A 19738-nucleotide genomic window follows, 5' to 3' on the forward strand; every position below is an offset into this window, starting at 1 on the left:
AGTGGGCTGAATTTTTTGCAGGTTTTCGGCGAGCTTTTCTCCCCTGCGTGTAAGAAATTATTTCTTGCTGCCTTCCCTTTGTGTCTGAAGTCAAGTGTTTTCGTATCTACCAATATTGGTATTGCCATTAATACGTTTGTTAGAAAAAACAGTTAAATAGAGCACGGATTTTGTACAATCTTATAATCTCTTTAGATTCCCTTTTGTTGTATACTTTCTGTTTTCTTTCAAGGAGTCTCATAGAGACACAGATTAAAGTGGTGTCCCTTTAAAAAGACAGAGCAAAATTGGCATTAATGATCACACCTGTAGGGAAGTGAGGTGTGAGAGCAAACCAGGAGGCAGAACTGATATAAAGCTGCTATGGGCACTTACTTGTCCTGGGAAGGGGAGGGTGTTAAGCTGCCTAGGCTAAGAGCAGAGATGAGAAATAAAGGTGAAAATGGAGTCTCCACTGTGTGAGCAGAGGATCACCAAGGTCTCTCTAGCTGAGATTCTGAGGTGTTTGGAACATCCTATAAGCGAGGAGCAAGCCTGGGCTATCTGCTTTCAGTGTTGCTGTAAAATGGAGCAGCTGGCTCGAGGGTTGTACCCACCACTCCAGTCTGTGTTCATAAAAGGCCTTGGAAGCATCTTTATCCATGCTGATGGTACTGCTTCCTTCAAGGTGTACCACAACTCCGGTAAGAGCACAGGTAGCTGTGAATGTCAAGGCCTGCTTGTATAACAGGCTGAAATGTGAGGACAATGTAGGGAAATATTTTTTTCCTGCCTTTTTCCTCTCCTCTCCTCTCTGTATGTTGCTATGAGTCTGTTTTGCTGCCTATAGTTAATTTCAAAGGACTGTAGATGAGTGGTAATACAGATGTACAGCCTGCTGATTTTTATAACAGTGCTGTAGTGAGTCATTTTGCTGTAGTGAATAGCTGGGGTGAAAGTTTGTCACCACTTAGGTTATTTGAAACAAATAGTCTGAGTCCTTATTATATGTCTTCCTCTGTTTATCTTCTAATGTATGGTCCCTTTGTTATAGTAATGCTCACAACAGGTTTATGACTGATAATTTCCCTTTTTTGTTACTCTGTGTAGCCAGCAAATGGCAACAAGTTTTGTCCTGTGTGCTGTTTAGTTGCCCTACTGCAGAAGTCAGTGCTAGGCTGAGTCTTCAGGGTTAAGAACAGGTCATAAAGAATGAAGATAAAGCTACAGTGCTTTCCTTGTGGAGAGATACCTATTAGCAAACAAACAAAAAAAGTACCTGTTAGCAATTAGTTGGGACTAATGCTTATAATAAGAAGAGTACCCTGTGTTGCTTTCCAGGAGTCCCCAAATAGAGGCCTACTTCCCCCAGGTGGGGCTGATGTCAGTCAGAGGGGTTTATTTCCTTATTACCAAGAATTCTTCCTGTTTCTCTGTCTTGAAAGGGAGTCTAAAAGCTGCTTATCAATGCCTCAGTTATCTTTCTCCCCATCCCCTCTTTTTCCCCTTTCAGATGTTGGCAGCATCCAGCAGTCAGAGGACAAGGTAAGCCTGTGTCCTCATCTTCATATGTGTGCAGATATAATCCTGCTGCAGTAGAAGGCCAGCTCAGGAAATGCACATTCCTTTGGAAGCTATCAAGGTGCTTAAATTTGCTGTTCTCTGTGTAAGTGACACTGTCCCCTGCAATCTGGAAAATGAAACAAAATGCTAGGACTGTACTTCAGTGTAACAGTGGGGCTGGGAAACAAGGAGCAGAAATGCTGCCTCCTGTGGAATAGCCCACAGTCTTTTTGTCTTAATAACAGATAACTTAGAGGCCATAGAGAAGGTAATTAAAAAAATCTTAAAACAGCTTGTTGAAAGAGTATCTCAGACTACACAATGAGCATCTAGCTCATCTAGCCTTCTGGCCCTTTCTCATCCTGAGAGATGTGCTCAGCACTGAGGCACAGTGTGGGGTACAGGCACAACTGGGAAGCACGGGTTGTGAAGTTCTCCACCATGTTTTGTGCTGCACTGCTTCCTTGGTTTCTGTCTGCAGCTGCTGGAGTACCTGGGGGTGCTGATCTATGAAGCCCTGGACTGGGGAATCGACAGCCAAGCGGAGCGAGAACTGAGTGATCCTTTGGAGAAACTGCTGTGCCTCATGTTGAAACTGGATGATGAGGCAGTGAACCCAGCAGTGACCCTGCAGGATGTTATTCAGGTTTCTTTCTTCCCGCTTAGTACATATAGCAGCTTTAGAGGAGTTGGTGGAACAATCCTGTTCACCAAGGGGCAAGACCATGTCCAGGACAAGGCTTGTTGGAGGGCACAGAGGGGGCACGTGACTTTCCCATCAGAGGGGAAAAAGGCAAAAACCATCTTACAGACATGCAAGTGTCTATGGAAAAGAACTAAGAAGGAATCTGAGCATGTCTCTCATACAGCTGTGTCTACAAAGTCCTTCTGTACATAGTCTCCAAATTTGATACCTAGAAGACTATGGGTATTGAAAAAAGTCACTTGCCTATAGTATTAATTTTCTGCAAGAGCTGGGACTTGAATGTCTCAACTCAAACCAGTATTTTGCTCTCAACTATAATTTAAAGATATGAGAAATTTTCCATGCCTCAGTCTGATCAGGGCAGGGGAAAAGAACAGGACAAGTGTCTTCACCTGATGTGTTTTGTTGTGCTTTGTCTGCACTGGAGGCTTCCCCTTTCAGGTACTTATTTCAAGGCACACATTATAGATAATGAGATACATAAATTACACAGCTACTTATATTATTGTACATATAACAGTTGACATCCTGCTTCTTTATTCCTCTGCAGTAGAAAAAAAAAAAAAAAAGATGCTGTGGGGAAGATGTTTTTTAACCATGGATTGAGAAAACTGAATCTTGCTTCCGTCCTACCATATTTTTTCATTTCAAGATCATTTTAAATAGCTGTACTTCTTTCAGGCCTGTAAGGAGCATGTGTCCAGGCCTTCTGAGGCTACCAGCCATTATGAAATGACCTGTAGAAGTCTGTTTATTGAATATTTGGAACTTCACAAGCTTGTGACCATCATCCAGACTTCCAAAGAGGTACATTTGGGATCATCCCTTAGCTGCTATTCCCTCTACCTTCACATACTTGCCTAGTTCTAAAGTAACCTTCCCATTGCACTAGAAATGGAGTACCTGGCTGAAGATCTGCTTTCACAATGTGAAAGGCTACTGTCTCTGCACCACATCAATACTTTGTTGTAGCTTTTGAAAGTTTGGCTATCTGGGGCTTCTAGGCTTTTCAGATTAACATTAGTAATTTCTACTGGATAGACAGGAAATAACTGAGCAGTGCAAGGTAATGACCTCATGTGCTTGCTTCTCAGAGTCTGAGAAAAATGGATGTGGAAGATCTGGTGGAAAATCCCCTTCAGAAGAAGGAAAAACACTGGGTAAGAGATTTAATTCCTTTATTATGATGGAGTGCTTTTCTTTACTACCTTGACTATCTGAGTCTTTCCATTGACTCTTCTATGCAAAGTAGAGCTTGAACACAAAACTTCTTAGGTTGTTCAAGAGCTTAAGTAGTTAAAGACTTGTCTGCAAAAAAAAAAAGCTGAGGAGTGAACTTGAAGTTAAATTATTTCATGTGTTAACCTCATGTGGGCATTTATTCTGCATGAAGAGTGCCTCTGTGGTTCAACTTAAACCACTTCTAAAAATGAAGTTGGAGGCAGTCTTTGGAGTAAGTGTCCACAAGTAGTTACTCAGGCTGTTTCTTCCTGCAAATGAGCCCCAAGCTCCAGCTCTTGGCAGGAACTGACACACCTGCCTAAAGCAGTTAGTTCCTTTCTTGTAGCTGGACTGAAAACTCCCAGAAAACTCTTTTGTTGGTCATAGTACTGGTGTGGGCTGGTTCACTCTTATTATGTGAGGTCTATGCTTGTTCAGGGCTGGAGAGGACTGAAGGCCACTAGTTTTGTCCGTCTTTGTGGTTGTGCAGCTCCAGCAGCTCAAAGAAATGAAGGAGGGTGAGGCTGAAGCTCCTACCTTCTGCTCCCTGCCTTTCTTGTCCTTCCATCTGTCCTCCTTTGACAGTGTGTTTGGGGCAGAGAAAGCAACTTATTCTGTTCTTTTCAAGGCCCTACACAGTCAGGGCTCGGTCAGAAACAAATAGCTCTTCTGGCTGGAGCTCTGCCCAGCATAAACAAATGCACTGTAGTCTGGAGTCTGTGGAGACAAATGGCAAGCCCCAAGAGACTTGTGGACTTGCTCCCTTTGTCTAAATAGCACTTGCTTTGAAGCGTGCTCAAACTATTTGTATGAAAATGTTTGTGAACTGTGTGTTTGGGCATATTCTCAATTTTGTGATCTATTAAAATAAACTGGCAAGCTATCTCAAACCACAAACTCATCAACTGCTATGGCTCTTTTCTGCAGGGAATACATGAATAAATACATGGGCTTTGCAGTGTGGCCTCAAGGCCAGTGTATTTGGCCTCTGCTTCTTCAGGAGACATGAATTCCAAAAGCAGTATGCTGTTGCAAATTCTATGCCTGTAGTTTCCAAGTCCCTAAGCACCAGTTGATTGTGTTGCTCTGACAAACTATTGAGTTTAAAATAACCAAGATGCTAACTCCACTAGGATCCCACAGATCGGAGCTGATGCCTTGAGTGGTGCCAAACAGCCAGTGTCCTCTATGGACCACACTTTGTCATGCTGACTGCTACAGAACAGGCTTTCTGAAACACGGACCACAGCCTGGTGGTGTGCAGGATTGTACAGTTCCAGCAGAGCTTATCCATACAAGTCACAAGACAATCCTCACCCTGAAATCTAAGCAGTGAGACCCCTTAGCAGCTGTCTTACCACTCATCTGTTGAACTGAATGTAAGGGGTTTGGAGTGCTGTAGCACCCTGGGTTGTGGTGCACAGATGTGGGAAGCTTATGTGGAGTTTGACAGTACATGGGATGGCCCAAGTAGAGTAATTGCAGTTATCCAGTCAGTAGGGAAAGAAAAGTATGAGTCATAATGTCATGAACATGTGAAATATGTTTTGGCTGTACAAGTTGCTTTGAAGTGGCCAGCTGAAGGTAATTCTTGCCCTGAAGCTAATGTGGCAATATTGCAATAGAGAAGTCTCTCTTCAAGTAATATCTTTCAGTGAAGTTCTGTCACCATGTGAAAGACAACTCTAGAAAGTGCAAATGGCTCAGGATAAGCTATTTCAGAGGTCTCTTAACAGTGACCAGTTTGCTCAGACTTTTGTGTATTCTCCTACACAATAAATATAGCCCAAGAGATATGGCTAGTATATGGTCACTCTATCACAGGTGTAGTTTTCTGAAGTTTAGCTATGACTCTTAACAAAGCCATGCTTAAACAATCCAACAAAAAAATAGGTCTACTTGAAGGCAGCCATCAGTCAGAGCTTGCATAAGACTCTTCTGATAATATACCAAGATATCTGAAGGGATAAGTTGAGAGAAGATGTTTCATACTGTAAGTGGAAAAGGAAGAGGAGTCAGAAGCTTTGTTCTGAGGCAGTTTTCTAAAATGTTTTGTTTCCCTTTTTCTGTTTATAATACAATCACTGGTTCTTACTCAGTTTGCCTTTGGGATCCAGATAAGCTGTTGACTTAGCACTTCCATTCCAATGTTGTATAAACATGCTATTGAGCTGATTATTTTTTTCCCTGTCTTTAACTTTTGTTGAGTTATACTGCATGCCTGAGCATCCTCAGGTATTAATACAGGAACAGGATGAGCAAAGTTTAGAGATATCAGCTCATGTCTCCAGGCTGAAACTGCTAACATATGGTCTGTGAAGGATGAAGTATGAGATCCCTTTCCCCTTGTCTTCCTCTTTTGTGTGTGGGCCTTTCAACCCTTGGTTCAGAGACTTTAATGGTAAGATTTGGGATTTCTTTCCCAGAGTTTCCTAGGGCCTAATAATATGAAGAAACTGGCACCTGGAGCACCTGCGGGAAGTTGGTTATTCAAGAAAATGGGTCTAGCTACCTGGCAGAAGCAGCTGTGTTTTGCTGAAGTACATTCATAAAGTTAATGATAAAACTCAGGAATGGACCTGGCAAGCCAGCTCCTGATCCCTCATTGTAAATAAACTTCTGCAATGAGAAGCAATTCTCTGTCTGGTGCTGTGCCCTGATCTGCAAGTGAGTTGAAGGGGATGTTAAGGACACACTTCTGTGTTTCTGAATGACTTCAGTTGCTAAGTGTGCCCTATTACATATGGAGGGAGGGGATGCTGCTGTGTGCATTCTAGCCAGTTGTTGACTTGGCCCTCACTGGTTTCTCCTAGGCATCCCTGTGGCCCAATATCATCCGTGAGCTGCAGAATGGTGTGAGGCTGCGCAAGGCTACTGAACGACCACAGCCTCAAGTGCCTTCAAAAGAAAGTATCTGCTCTCCCTATGAATTACTTTTGGATGATATTCAGCACAAGAGGTACACCCTTCGGAAGGTGAGTCAACAGACAACTCTGAAATCACCTGTTCTACTTCATTTCTAAGCAATATTTCCTGAGACAGCTTCTCCAAAACCTGTCTTTCTCAGAGGTACTTGAATATCTGTGTCTCCCTCTCAGCTGTAGCTCAACATTTGATCACTCTGTCCACTCAAGCACTTCATTTCCCGTAATATTGTAATTCAGGGAGAGCAACACTTACATGAAGCTGGGTGGTAAACTTTTTCCCCCTTCAGGGGTCAGCCACTCCCTTCCCTGGAGCAATTACACTGCCATACATGCACCAGTTTCACAAAACAGACCCTTACCCACTTATGCTTTCCACCTTGGACACTTCTGTCCTCTTAGACCTCTTGAGCTGAGCTGTGCCTGGCATCTCTTACTAGTTTTCTTGCCTTCTCAGATCTTGTGGAATGTGTGAAAGTGCAAAAGCACTTCAGAGAGAGTCCTTTGCTCAGCCTCAGGCCTCTAGGCCATGTTCATGAGGTACTGCAGGAGTATAGTTGATGTAAAAAAAGCTGACTCAAGTGCTGGGGCCTTCCAACAATGTGAAGATGGTGAAGATGACCAGATACAAAAACGTCTGGGGTGTCTATAAAAGCTTGGGATGCTGTTCACTTGCTGCAGCTTGAGCTGGGAATGATGAGCAGATCTAAAACACTGGCATAAGGCTTTGTGGCATTGGCATGCTTTGTGAGCAGACTTCTTGGCAGAAGATGAGACACAATAAAAAACAACATTTTAAGCAGTGAAAAATTTGCATACCACACTAGACATCAGACTTTTTTTCTTCTGATTGGTGCTGCTAGAGTGCAGGGGGTTTAAGTGCCTCAGCTAAACTATGCACCTCTATAAAACCCCAGCTCTTGCATTTCTTGACTGTGGCTTCAGCCTTCAGATAAGGCTATGGCATTTCTCTGGAGATGATATCTTGATTTATGTATAAATTAATAGTAGTGGAGAGGAGACAATATGTCGTAACTACTTACTTGGGTTCCTTGCAATGTTCTGTGTATCAATGCACTGTGCAGTACAGAACCTTGACTTAAGGTGGCAGGATGAACTGGGTCTTGATTTTATTTTTCTCTTTCTTTGTAATTTTTTTTTTCTGTGGTAGACAAGAAGCCCCAAACATGAAAAGCAGTAGTCAGAAATGCTAGAAGAAAGCATAGAGTGCTACTGCTCATGTCTTTGTGAAGGCTCTTAAACGAGGATTTCCCCCTCTGCCAAGCTATTTCAAAGCTTCTCTACCAAACAGCAGTCTAATTTGCAAATGAATGAAAGCACAGCTAGTGTGGGAAGCTGTACTGTTGTTCTACTTGCACTCCCATGTGTTCTGAAGTTGAACACACCTGGAAAGTCAACAGACGAGGCACAAAGCAAGAATAAGTGAACAAGGCCACTGAAGACATGCGTGTGCAACTTGACTTTTTTTGTCAGTTCTCCCCTATGCAGCAAGCACAGGGCTTGATGAGGGAGACAGTCTGCCTCGCATGAATACCTGCCCTGCAATTCTATCCTGGTATTGTTCCTAGTTATGTAGGGCTGTAAGCCACTCTCTGGGACTCAAGTTTATGCATACAGCTGCCTGTGCTGCAGTTATTGTTACAGTCTTTTTAACCCATTCAATTACTCTTCTCCTCGGAGCTAAGTTCTTGCTGATGAATGTGAGGTGGCTGTGGTGCTTGTCACGATCACGCCTGACATTGAAATGTGAGTACCATGTTTTCCAGTGGCTCCTCAGAGTAGTTCAGGAGTGGCTGCGGCTAGAAGGCTGTGTGCTTCTTGTGCAAGTCCCAAAGGGCTGTGCAGTGCTTCTGATTGCCTTTAGTTTGCCACAGGCAAATCTGTCTCTACCAGAAACCCACACAAGTAAACATCATTCTACACTTTCCAATTCAGTTTTGTTATGGCCTCCCCACCTTCCACATTCCCGAATCCTGACTCAGGTCATTCACTGAAATACAGAATGGTAGAGTGTACCAAGAGCAAAGAAACAATTATTGCTTAAGCATAATTTCTGCTCTTTCAGGTGATCATCAAGGAAAAACGCAGGACCCCGAAAGCTGATGTAGCTGCTCCCAAGCCTCATCTAAAACCTGTAAGTGACCTGATGCCACATCTAATTATAGCAATACAAGATGATGCTGGAGGTGACAGGGCAGTTTCTAGGAATATAGAGCATAATGTCTCAGCTACTGGTTTGGATTTGGGAGATATTTTAACTGTAATTAACTTTTGGGCAGGTTAGGAAAATGGGAGGTGACATCATTGTGGGATAAAGACAATACATCTCCCTACTTCCTCCACTGCTTCTTCCACTTAGAACATTTTTGAATTCTGAAGTACTCCTAGAGTCTCCATTTCAAATTTGAGAGTTGCTAAAGTATTCTACTATGCATTATCTAAAGTTTGTCTCCTGTGTCTCTTGTGAGCAAGGCCTGGTGCCCTCTTGAGTGTGAGGAACTTGTGAGACAGTGTCACTGTTGAAGGAGTTGTTCTGTCACCAGTCATGTCCTCACTCTGTTCACTGGCTCTATCTGGTGCTATGCTTTGCCTGCAGGTGCGGGAGAGGAAGCTGAAAGAGTGTGTGCCATTGGAATCCAGCTGGCAGGAACAGCTCATGACAGAAATAAAACAACCACAGCAGCTTCAGTCATCAACAGCAAGGGAAAATGGGAGCAGGCCCAAAGGTACCTACCACAAAGTGACATGTCAAGCATGCAAGTGAAGTCAGTGTTGACTAAAAATAATGGATGGCCTCTGAAATGAAATCCCACTTATCTTTTCCATAGCATGTAAAATGTAAGGGAGGTGGGAATATAAATTTTGCCTCGATAGAAGTGGTATGGCATAAGAATAGTTCTTTCGAGAAAATCTGTTGGTTGCATCTTAAGACTCAAAAGATGTTTCAGTTCACCCTTTTCTAGTGATGTTCAGATTTGTCTGTGCACTAAGTGAGAGAATAAGATTTTTACCATCACCTAGAACTAAAGAATTATGTAAATACCAGGACAAGTCTAGCAAAATCTCAAATTCTGATGTGTGGGTATCAAGTTTGTCGTTTTCTTGTCACAGCACAACATCTTATCTTGTCTGTGTGTATAGGATTTTTTGTTCCTTCTATCCCCTGCAGAAAAGCTTGTGACACCAAATACTGCCTTGAAATCTCCAAGCAATACTTTCTTAACTCTCCAAGGTGTCAGTACCAAGTTTAAAATTATCAACACTACAACACAGCATCTGGGACCAGGGGTTCAGGTAAGGCTTTAAGCTAAAGGCCCTGGTGAGGCACAAGTACTGCAGGCATTAGATCTACAAACACACACATAGCATGGAATGTCAGGTTCAAATCCTGGTGTGGGCAATCTTGTCTCTCAGAAGTGAACAAATGTGGTTCTATTAGATTCACTGAAGTCCTTTCCTCTACAGCAGTTCTTACCTTACTGAAACACTTATTTTTGTAGCATGACTGCAACCTACAGAACCAAAGTCTGCCCTGGTCTCTTGAAACTAGACCCTGCAGAAGTTTTAATATGCCTAGGAGTTTGGCCAGTATGGGCTAGGACTATTCCCACTTTCACCTTACAGCAAGGCATTTGATGCTTGATGTATTTGCATTTCACATGGCATGTGAGCCTGTGGAAGGAAAATTTCATTATTTGTTTTCAGGAGGCAACTTGACTGGTGAATTCCCACTCTTCTGCCTGTGGATCATTTTCAGGAGCATCATTCTTCAATAAACCATGATACATAGGCTTTGGGTTCTTTAACTCCTCTCTTGATCATGAAAAGCTTGACTGCTTGGTTCTGGGTTTCAGTCTGAGCATATTCAGAAGTTCTGCAGAACAGAGCTTACGCCCTAGTACACCATGTCTAGCACAGATGCACTAGCATACAAACAGGAATCTGTTTTCTGTTAACATTTCTGTCTGAAATGCAGTTGCTTCACTGAGGAATTAATAAAAGCAGAAATTCTTAGCTATATTTGCACAAGTCTGCTATTTGTAAGAATGTTCAGCATTTGAGAAACCTGTTGTTGTTGTATTACTGCTAAACTAGAAATACCTTCATGTGGAGACTAATATAATAAAATCTGTTCTCTGCTTTTCTAGAGAAGCTTGAAACAATACTGTTGAGATGCAGCATTGGGTTTCAGTTGGGTTAGTGGTACACAGACTCTTGAACTGTTCTCCAGTGTTGCTACATGTTAGAAGGGGCCAAGAAAATGGTTCCACTGTACTCAGAATTGTATTGGGAGGATTTTGTGAAGTAAGGACTGGTATCTGCATTGAGCTTGAGTAACAGAGAGAACAGATGAATTTGAAGTTTCACTAGCTTGGCTGGAGCCTCCTGGTTGGTGGGGGGAATTAAATTGCTATTACGTCTTGGAACATCAAGTTACTAAATGCACCACATTCATTTTTCTCCACTTTCGGCTGAACCTTGAACCTTTCTGGTCAGTCCTGGGCATCCTGGGTTTTGTTTAGCAGCAGCACTTCTGAGGCAGTGGGCTTGCTGTCTCCTGTATGCAGCTTAAGAATATTCTGTCCTCTGGTCTACAGGAAACCACTCCCAAGCAGCCTTCCAACACCAGGCTTGCCTCAACCAGGTCATCAGTAGTATCCTGCAACAGCACAGGTCAGTGCACTTCTAGCTGAACATCTAAACTGTGACAAAGTACAGTCAGTGGCCTGCTGGCTTCCCAAAGCCTTAGGTTGGGCTCACTGTACACTTTCTTTCAGATCACCTGAAGGCACTTCAGAGGAAAAGCTCCAACACTAAGTAATTAGTTTGGGGAGATGCCTTTAGAAAAAATCATTCCTCAGCAGTTGACTGAAGCTTGTATAGCTTCTGCATCTTCAAAATAAGATAGCATGTCCCCAGAGGCCCCAACTGGAATTCACAGTAAAAGCTAAATGAGTGTTTTGAATTTTCAAGTAGAAAGTGCACCACTTGATTTTATTAAACTAAATGGTACTAATGAAGCCTCATCTTTGCCTACTGACAAGCATTATTTACTATAATCTCTGCTTTTTGTGATCTGAGCTGATGGGGATTGAGGGGCAGAGTTTTAAGCTTTGCTGCCTTCAAAAGGCAGTGTAGTACTGTTGAGTGTTAAGCTTTTGAAGTGAATGCTTAGAAGCTTCCAGCTGGTTTTCTGCACCCTAAAATTCTCTCTTCCTATCCAGGTCTTGCTGCAAAGTGTGCATGTCTTCCTGTGAGTGCACCCCTACTAGGAGATATTAAACATAATGGTTTCCTGCACGGTGGCCAACAGCAGCTGCCTCATCACAGAGGAAGGTCCAATTCTTTAGAGAGAGGCTGTCAAAGCAAGGAACTTGTAAGTCTGGCATTTCAGCTACCCAGGCTGGTCTGATACATCTGATAATGACCAGAGCAATAAGCATGTTCTGTGTTTTTTATCTTAGGCCACGTGGTACACTGATCTTAAGTTGAGGTATTGTTGTCTCCTTGGCTGTAGTGTCTTTGCAGAGGCTTCCCGGTTTGAATTGTATGAAATAAAGGTGTTCCTCATATAAGAAGAGAAAAATACCACTGCATAACTTCAAAGTGTCTATCAAGGCTTTCTCAAGTAGACTGTAGTTGGCAGTGGGACTGTCTTGCTTTCTCCATCTCCCCTGATTCTTTCTAGATTCTGAGAAGTTCAGAGACATCCTTTAAGGTGCAGTAAAGTGAACAAGTGGTTAAAAAATGTAGCTAGCACAGCATCAATGACTTCTAAATGTATGAAGTCATCAGGTCTGAATGAGTGTTATCAGAGCAGTGCTTGGTTGGGTGCTTCTGTGCAACCTTCTGAATCATGGCCTTACCCCGTTCTGCCCTAACAAGGTATGCTGAGCCCTTGCCTCCTCCTTTCCTTCTGCATCCCTCCCTTCCTCACCTCTGGCAAGTCTCTAAACTAGCCATAACCCTGAGTGACCTCTTTGTTCAGCAGTATGGTGGGGGTGTGGGTGGGTTGGACTCCACATCTGGGGGTAAAAACATTGTTGTCTCTCCTTTTCAGCCACCAGACCATAGCTGCCATTTGTGTGGGGCCAGTGGGTCTTAGGAAAGAGAAGGCAAGAGAGCATTGTGCTGTGGAAAGGGATCCTGTACATAGGAGGGGACAGGGTGCCATCTGTGCTGTAGCCTACCAAAGAGTAGAATTTTCCCAGAGATTGGCTCTGGAGATGGTATTAACTACTGTGCTGAACAAGGGACCTGCTTCCCTAATGAAGTGTCAGGAAGCTGCTTGAAAACTATAACAAGCACTAAGAGCTTTGTAGTGGTTTCTCTGCTAGTATTGTTAAAGAGTCAACGGGTATACCCCATCACTGGCAAAACTGAGTTTTGGGAACAAATGCTTCTGAGCCTTTTGGGACCCAGTTTTGAGGATGACCTCTCCAAGTATTGGCTTCATTCAGCTTTCTCTGATTCTTAACTTCTGTCTTTTGATAGGACTGTCCCTTCCCTACCAAGTGGCCATCACCAACCATTGCTGAGCTGATTGGAACCAGATATGTAATGATGGTGCTGGAAGGGCAAGGCTTCTTCCAAGGAGGCAGCAATGGTGTCTTTCCAAGAGCAAAGGTATGTTTCCTTTGTGTTGTTTTTGCCTTTCAAAGACTGGCTTCATGGCCCTCAGTGCTGAACTGCTTGGAGGTGCTCTTTGCCTCAACATATGCTGTTCGTACAGCTGATCCAAGTTTGGCTCCAGCCTGTTAAAATCTTTTGATACTTGTGTGGTGATAATTTCTAATCAAGCTTAAGCTGTGTAAGCTGCCTAGAAAGGCTTTGCTTGATACTTCTTATCTGTTATTTCCATGCTGGGAGAGCTTACTTCCATGACTATTGGCCAGCTCTGAAATCACAAAGTAATTAATTGGGATTTGGTACTACTAAACAGTGAAGCAAAGGTTCTTAACTCAGGCTGCCACACCTGAATTGTGCTGACTCAAACCACCTTGTTGAGTGGGTGCAAAGGCTGGGGAGATGAGGGGACAGGGAATGACCTGCAGCACAAGACTGTTGGCTGTTCACTGCTTACCTGCTGACTTAGTCTCCTTTAGAGGGGCTGTTGCAACCAGCCCCTCTAGAGCAGAAGGCATGAGTACAAGCCCTTTGCAACAAAGATGTGAGACAATCTGTGTTACTTGGCTCAGGGGTCAGCTTCTTGCCCTCACTTATTTAGAAGTATAGACAGAGCCAAAGGGTTCTGCTAGCAGAGCTATGCTACTTCCACAACCCATCTGATGCTCTGAGACCAAATTCTTGTTTTCTTCTCACCTTACTTACCAATGCTGCTTTAACTTGCCTGCTCTCTGCCTATTCCAAAATGGCCCTCTTACCCCCCTTTGTCTTCTTGCTGCTGAAGTTTTTTTAGCTTGCTCAGGCTCTACTTCTGAAGATAATATCACTTCTGACTGCCAGCTGTGTATGAATGTGTTCTTTTTTATAAAGTTCAAGCGACTCATCAGCTTCCTTATGACTCATTTTTCGCTTCAGGATTGAATTCAAATTTGCCCTGACTTAATCTCTTTGGGATTGCTGCAGTCTACCTCAAAGAATGTCTCTCTTCTTCCCTCTCTCTTAACTATAGCTACTGTTACACTCTTGCACAATACAGCTATTGTTTGCTCAAGAGCCTTTTTTTAAACTCCTGTTGTCTGGCAGCTGCCCCAAACCTCTGCATCATAAAAACACTGGCCTACAAGTAGACATTTTTTTGCCTTTTTAGCTTTTAATTCCTGTGTCTTTGGTATCCTTTATTGGACTTCTGTTATTGTATGTGGATCTAAAGCCTTTAGAAGGTTGGTTTACGTGCCTGCTCTTTGGCAGACAGTGGATACTGTTGGTACAAAGATATTTCCCGTTGGCATTCACAAGTAACTTTCCTTTCCACAGATCTGTTTCAGCTGCCATAAGCAGATGTTTCTTAAGTGGCCTTACAGCTGTTACCTCTGCAGCAGGTGAGCTGGTACAAAGGGACTGAATGAGGAGGGAGAAAAGAGTGAAATAACAGTACTGACAAGACTTAGTACTGCAACAGTTGCAGTACTGGATAGGAACGGGTTGCAGAGCCCTTCAGTTTTGCCTTACTGCACAAACTGGCCTGAAGTGTCTACAGCTGCAGAGGATGTGTAAAAACTTGCCTCTGAAGTGGTAGCTTAAGTTTAACCCTTAGTATTAAGCTAGCAGTAACCAAATTTCCTGTAGAAATAGTAGACTGAATTTCGCTGAGATAACTCTTTCATATTCCTCTAAAGATTTGATTTAGCTGTAGTCAAGGGCTTGAGCAGGTTCTGGGAGAGGCTCTTCACCAGAATCTTCTGTTGATGACTGGGAAAGGAGTTGGACCTACTTGTATACACTTATTTGTCAGAGGTTTTCTGTTTGTGGGAGGGGAAGAGAGGAACTTCAGGCTGATTAAGGCTCACTTACATCTATTTGAAGCAGTGGTGAAGCACTGAATTGATTACAAACAACAAGTAAACAACCACTGGGAGTTGAGTAACTGCCTGGTGGCAGTGCTGGGTGAAGAGCAATGGGCCTTGCAGATAAAGCCTTCAAGCTGTGGATGTTGACACATTTCAGATGATATAAACTAGTGTAAATAGGAGGACTAGCAAACTGAATAGGGGAGTTCTAAGCTTGCTCACTTTGCCATCAAATGATTGTGCCTCAATCACAAATTAAGACTTACTTGGGAGAGTCACCCTTAGCTTAGCTAAGGGTGCAGTATTGGTATCTGCTGAGCTTCAGTTAAATGATAATGGTGGGAACTTTTTTTCTCTTAGTGTTGTCTGTTGTGACTGCTGCATCAAGGCAAGTCTAGTCTTTACAGCAACATGTGGGGTTTTCATATTTTCTGTTTTCCCTGCACCATACCTTGTCATAGGAAGCTTTCCTTCACCCACTGATACCTCACATCAACCCTCTGGCTTCCTTCTAAGAAAACAGAAGAGGGAATATTACAAGGTGCAAAAGCAGCCAGGGTGCCACAGATATCTCTTGCTGTACTTAGCTAAAACACCTCTGGTTCTTCTTTCTTCCATCCTGTGTAGAGTGGTTGGGATTACTCTATGCTCTATTTACACAAGGGTCAGGAAGTTCACTGCAATAATGTCTAAGTGCACCCATAAATCAATTGCATGCCATGTAAATTTTCCTGCTAAGAAGGAGGATGTGTTTCCCTGAGAACTCAGGTGACTTGTGCTGTGATTCTAGATGTCCATGCCTTTCAAAATGTGTGTACATCTTCCACTTCACTTCTTAAAACTTTTGAGACTCTCCAGAGAGGAGGACTCAGCTACCCAAGAGCAGAAGAATGTGGAGTTGCTGCATGAAATAGAGCACTGGGAGTGGTTTGGGTAAGCTGGGACAGAGATGTTCTGTTTTCACTGGAAAGATGTTAGCAGTTAAGTGTATATGCAAGCCTGCAAACATGCAGGTAACAGTGTGTTATGCTGCTCAGCTGAATGACTGGTTTAGCCACTGGTCTAACTAGCCTGTAGTTCTCTGGAAATATTGTGGGTTTTAGATGCTCAAAAGTGAGGACATGTAGGTGCTCTGAAATCCGTTTTGCTTTTTAGCTGTCAGGTTTCTGACGTGAATTCAGAAGTGTCAATAATAGCCCAGACATAGAAGGTTCCTTGCAACAGCTTCATTTGTGTGAGAATTTTCAGACCCCCTGATATTCTGTCCCCTACAGCTGGGAGTCTGTTGCTACAAACCCAGGAGTAACCCCTCTATACCTAGAAATAAAATATGCCAATAGTCTCAGATATAACTGACTGAAGATAAATGCCATAAATGGTTTCTCAGTCCCTGCACACACCCTCTCTTTTTTATCCTCAGAAAGGGAACTATTTGAAAAACAGTTCTGGGTGGAAAAGACAGATCTTGTTGGTTTAAGTGCAGTACCTAGCACTGGAAACGTACATTATTTGTTCTTTTCTTTCCAGATCAGTTATATATTCCACTGGGGGAACAGGTGTCTTTTCTCTTTTAAGCCATTCTTTAATGTAGCCAAAATGAAGTCACAGCAATTTCTGGGTCAAAGGCTCATACTTAAGTTGCCAAAAATCAGGGGCAATGTTCACTACTGAAGTTAACTGTGTGGGGCAGTGGTTTGGTCTGTCTTGTAATGCAGGTGGTGCAGAAGAGGTCTGAATGACTGCATTACTGCCATACTTTAGGATGGAAAAAACCTCAATCTTACAGCATAAGGATATGGCCATAACCTTGGATCAACCACAGATATCATTTGGCTGACACACTGTTAATAGAGAGAAGGTGTCAGTAAATTAAGCTGTTCTGGTGCTTAGTAGCTTTCCCAAGCAAAGCTGACTGCTCTGTTGAACTCAGGCTTTAGGCAAATCACTTAGCAGTATTCAATCATATGTGGGGGAAAGGTGGAAGAACACCCTAGCCTCTAACAGAAACCCACCTGTGTCAGCTTTCCTGCTTTTCTTTTTCCCTCTCCTGCTCCAGTGTACCTGTTATTTTGGAACCCCATTGCCTAGCACAGCCTCTGTGCTGTTACACAAGGACCATGGCAGACTGGCTGACTGCTGACATCTGTACACAATGTGAGCAGTATCTGCTGAACATGGCTTCCAGTCAACAGCAGAGCATCCCTCTCAGGAGAATTTCCTGGCCTTGAAGCAAACTGGAATGACTGCCATGCATTTCTCCTGTCACTTGTTCTGTACCTGAAGTAAATGAAACAGCTTTATGCACCTACTGACATAAAGGCCTGAATGAAAGACCTCCCTGCTGGTTATTCTAAGCAGGAAGCATGGTTAGCATTTATGTATTGTGAACTATTATAAAGCGTTGTGGTTTTTAGAACTGTTTTAATTCTTTTATGTGTCTTTGGGGAAAATAAATGTTGAAGCACTATAACCGCCTCTAGCATTTCCTCCTTTGCACCTGCAGTTGTCATTGTTCTGTGGAACTGTTTGCATTCACTGCTGAGCAGGCTTTGCCCTGTGTAATGAGTACAGGGAGGCCTTTAACCTAAAACTTCTGTTCGTGAGAGGCTTGGAAAGTGAAGTTCTCAGATGTGATCACATCACCATGCCTTTTGCAAACATTCCTTCCTGGTAACTTGCTAAAAAAAAGCATGTAAACTTACTGCTCTGATTGATGTAGTGCTGTAGTGGTGGCTGTCAGGCAGCCTGCTCCATCTGCTTGCTTAGGAAGCTAGCTCTTGGCTTGGTTTTTGTCTGTGTGCTGTCTGTCCTTTGCCAGCAGAGCTCTCTGGTGCTCATCACTGAAGTACCTAGTACATCTCAATGTCATCGTCACCTGATGGACAGAGGTTGGATGGTTCTGGAGAGATTCTTCCTCTTTTCATTGGCCTTAAGCTTTGCCCTGAGCTAAACTAGACTATTACTACATGTAACATTCTGGAAAAATGAAAAGCATTTCGGTGTATTCTTTGTGTGGTTAAAATAAAAAATGGGATATTATGTAGTATCTCTGTTTCTCCCCAGGAACTGACCGTACGGAAAGGGTCTAGGTGCTCTGATGGACTTCTCCCTGGTGTATTTTGCATGGCCTGGATAGATGGTGTTGAAGGAAACAATAAACCTGTAGTTGGAATGAGTCATGCTGAAGAAAATAACGGCTGGGAAGGGCCAGCACTTGTAAATATAATGGAGAAGGGAAGGCAGACGTGTTTAAGCTGAGCCCAGGGACTGCATCTGAACTGCCAGGGGGACCAATACCTCTAACTCACTTGTTCTAGCCTAACTTTGCTTCCTCTAAACTGCCTGTCTGCAAGCTGACACCTACCTGCAGGTTTGGGCAAGCTCTGCAAGTAAATCAATGTGGGGAAGCTGGAGCTGCTGCTTCCTTTTGGAGCAAGTTCAAGTGTTCCTCTTCCTTCAGTCAATTAGAAGAGGTGCAGCCTGCCTGCCCAGGTCCTCTCTGGCATGTGTTAATCACTGGTGCTGCTGGGGGGCACCTCTCTATCAGGCAGGTGGGCTCCTCGCAGCCAAGTGGCAGCTGCGCTTGCTGGCAAGATGGGTGCAGCATGGGGCCGGGGGCATGAGGTGCTCTTGGACACTTGCTGACTGAGGCAGTTTAGGCAGAATAAGAAACGAGCTGAGATCAGCCTGTTTTGATTCATCTGCAAGCCAAAAGTGCCTTTCAGTGCCTGGAGAGAAGGTGGCACTGAGGTAGACTTCAGTTTACCTGGAGAGCAAAGGCAGTTCTAGGTTCTGTCTCTTGCACATCTACTGTGGTGCCACACGAGCTCTTTTTAGTGGCGTCTCCTTTTCCTACCTTGTTGACCAAGTGTGGGGTGAAGAAGTGTCCTCAGTGCAAAACAACAGGCAAAGGGCCAAGGGGGGAGTGAATATGAAGGGGTAACCTGACTGTCCCAGCCTATCTCTGATCTAGTGAGCTGTCTGGAAGATACGTTCTCACCATTCCTCTTTACTGGCTGGGTAGGCCCCTAAGTGGGCTAGTAAAACCTCTGTCCCTTGTACAGGAGTGGCTTCCAGTCCTGCTTGAACTCTGGTGTGCAACCATTGCTCCTGACCATGGCAAGTCATGACAGCTTGTGAGGGCAGGCTTATTATAAGTGCACATCTGTATAAACAAAGCCTTCTGGTCTGCTTTCCTTCCCTGGCCAAAGAGAGCCCTTTGGAGGGAGTGGAGACTGGGCCTTACCTGCAAGCCATGGAGTGCAGGTGGAGCAGACAACAGGCAGCCTGAAGCCAGGGTGCAGAACGGGAGGATGCTGTGCGGGACATACTTGGAATCAAGCCTTAGAGGCACCCAGAGAAGCACTTTGCAGGGATGTGGAGCAGACTGTGCAAAACATGTTCTCTTTAGGAGCCCCTGAAAGGTGATGGCTCGGAGGAAAGTATTCTTCCCCTGCAAGCACCCTGCAGGGTTTTGATCTGCTTTCTAGGCTTTTGCTGGTTCCTCTCATCATATGGACCAGAGCTTTCTCTGCTCGGAGTTGACCGGTTCTAGTAGTTAGTGCTGTGTTTCTATGAAAATTGCCTTTGGAGACGGGGGCCTTCTGACAGCCTCACCCCCCTGCAGAAAGCGGTCTGTCTCCAGGCTCCGCATCCCCTCCCACAGCCCCCGGTACCGTGAAGCACAGCAGCTGCCTGTAGCCCTACCCCAGTAGAGATCCGTGACTGAAAAATAGGGGGAGGGAAATGTAATTGTTTCCTTCCCCCGCGGGGCGGCTGAGGAGTGACCGGCCGAGCGCGGCGGCTCCGCCCAGCCCGGCTCCCGCCTGCGGGGCGGCTGCGGGCCCGGC

At 44.0% G+C, this 19738-nt stretch overlaps 1 protein-coding gene across 1 annotated transcript; it reads left to right on the plus strand.

The window, feature by feature from the left end:
* Nucleotides 1–433: 433 nt before the first annotated feature.
* LOC127381316 (protein spire homolog 1-like) lies at nucleotides 434–15371 on the plus strand (the record flags this gene model as incomplete). Its single annotated transcript, XM_051611528.1, is given in 15 exon segments — nucleotides 434–683; nucleotides 1493–1524; nucleotides 2024–2188; nucleotides 2930–3055; nucleotides 3343–3408; nucleotides 6283–6444; nucleotides 8480–8548; nucleotides 9011–9140; nucleotides 9584–9708; nucleotides 11013–11088; nucleotides 11640–11791; nucleotides 12910–13041; nucleotides 14356–14420; nucleotides 15249–15292; nucleotides 15295–15371. Coding segments are annotated over 15 exon segments (1671 nt in total), but the record flags the coding sequence as incomplete, so codon positions are not given.
* Nucleotides 15372–19738: the final 4367 nt, after the last annotated feature.

This window comes from Apus apus, chromosome 1 (assembly GCF_020740795.1).
Source record: "Apus apus isolate bApuApu2 chromosome 1, bApuApu2.pri.cur, whole genome shotgun sequence".
NCBI lineage: Eukaryota > Metazoa > Chordata > Aves > Apodiformes > Apodidae > Apus > Apus apus.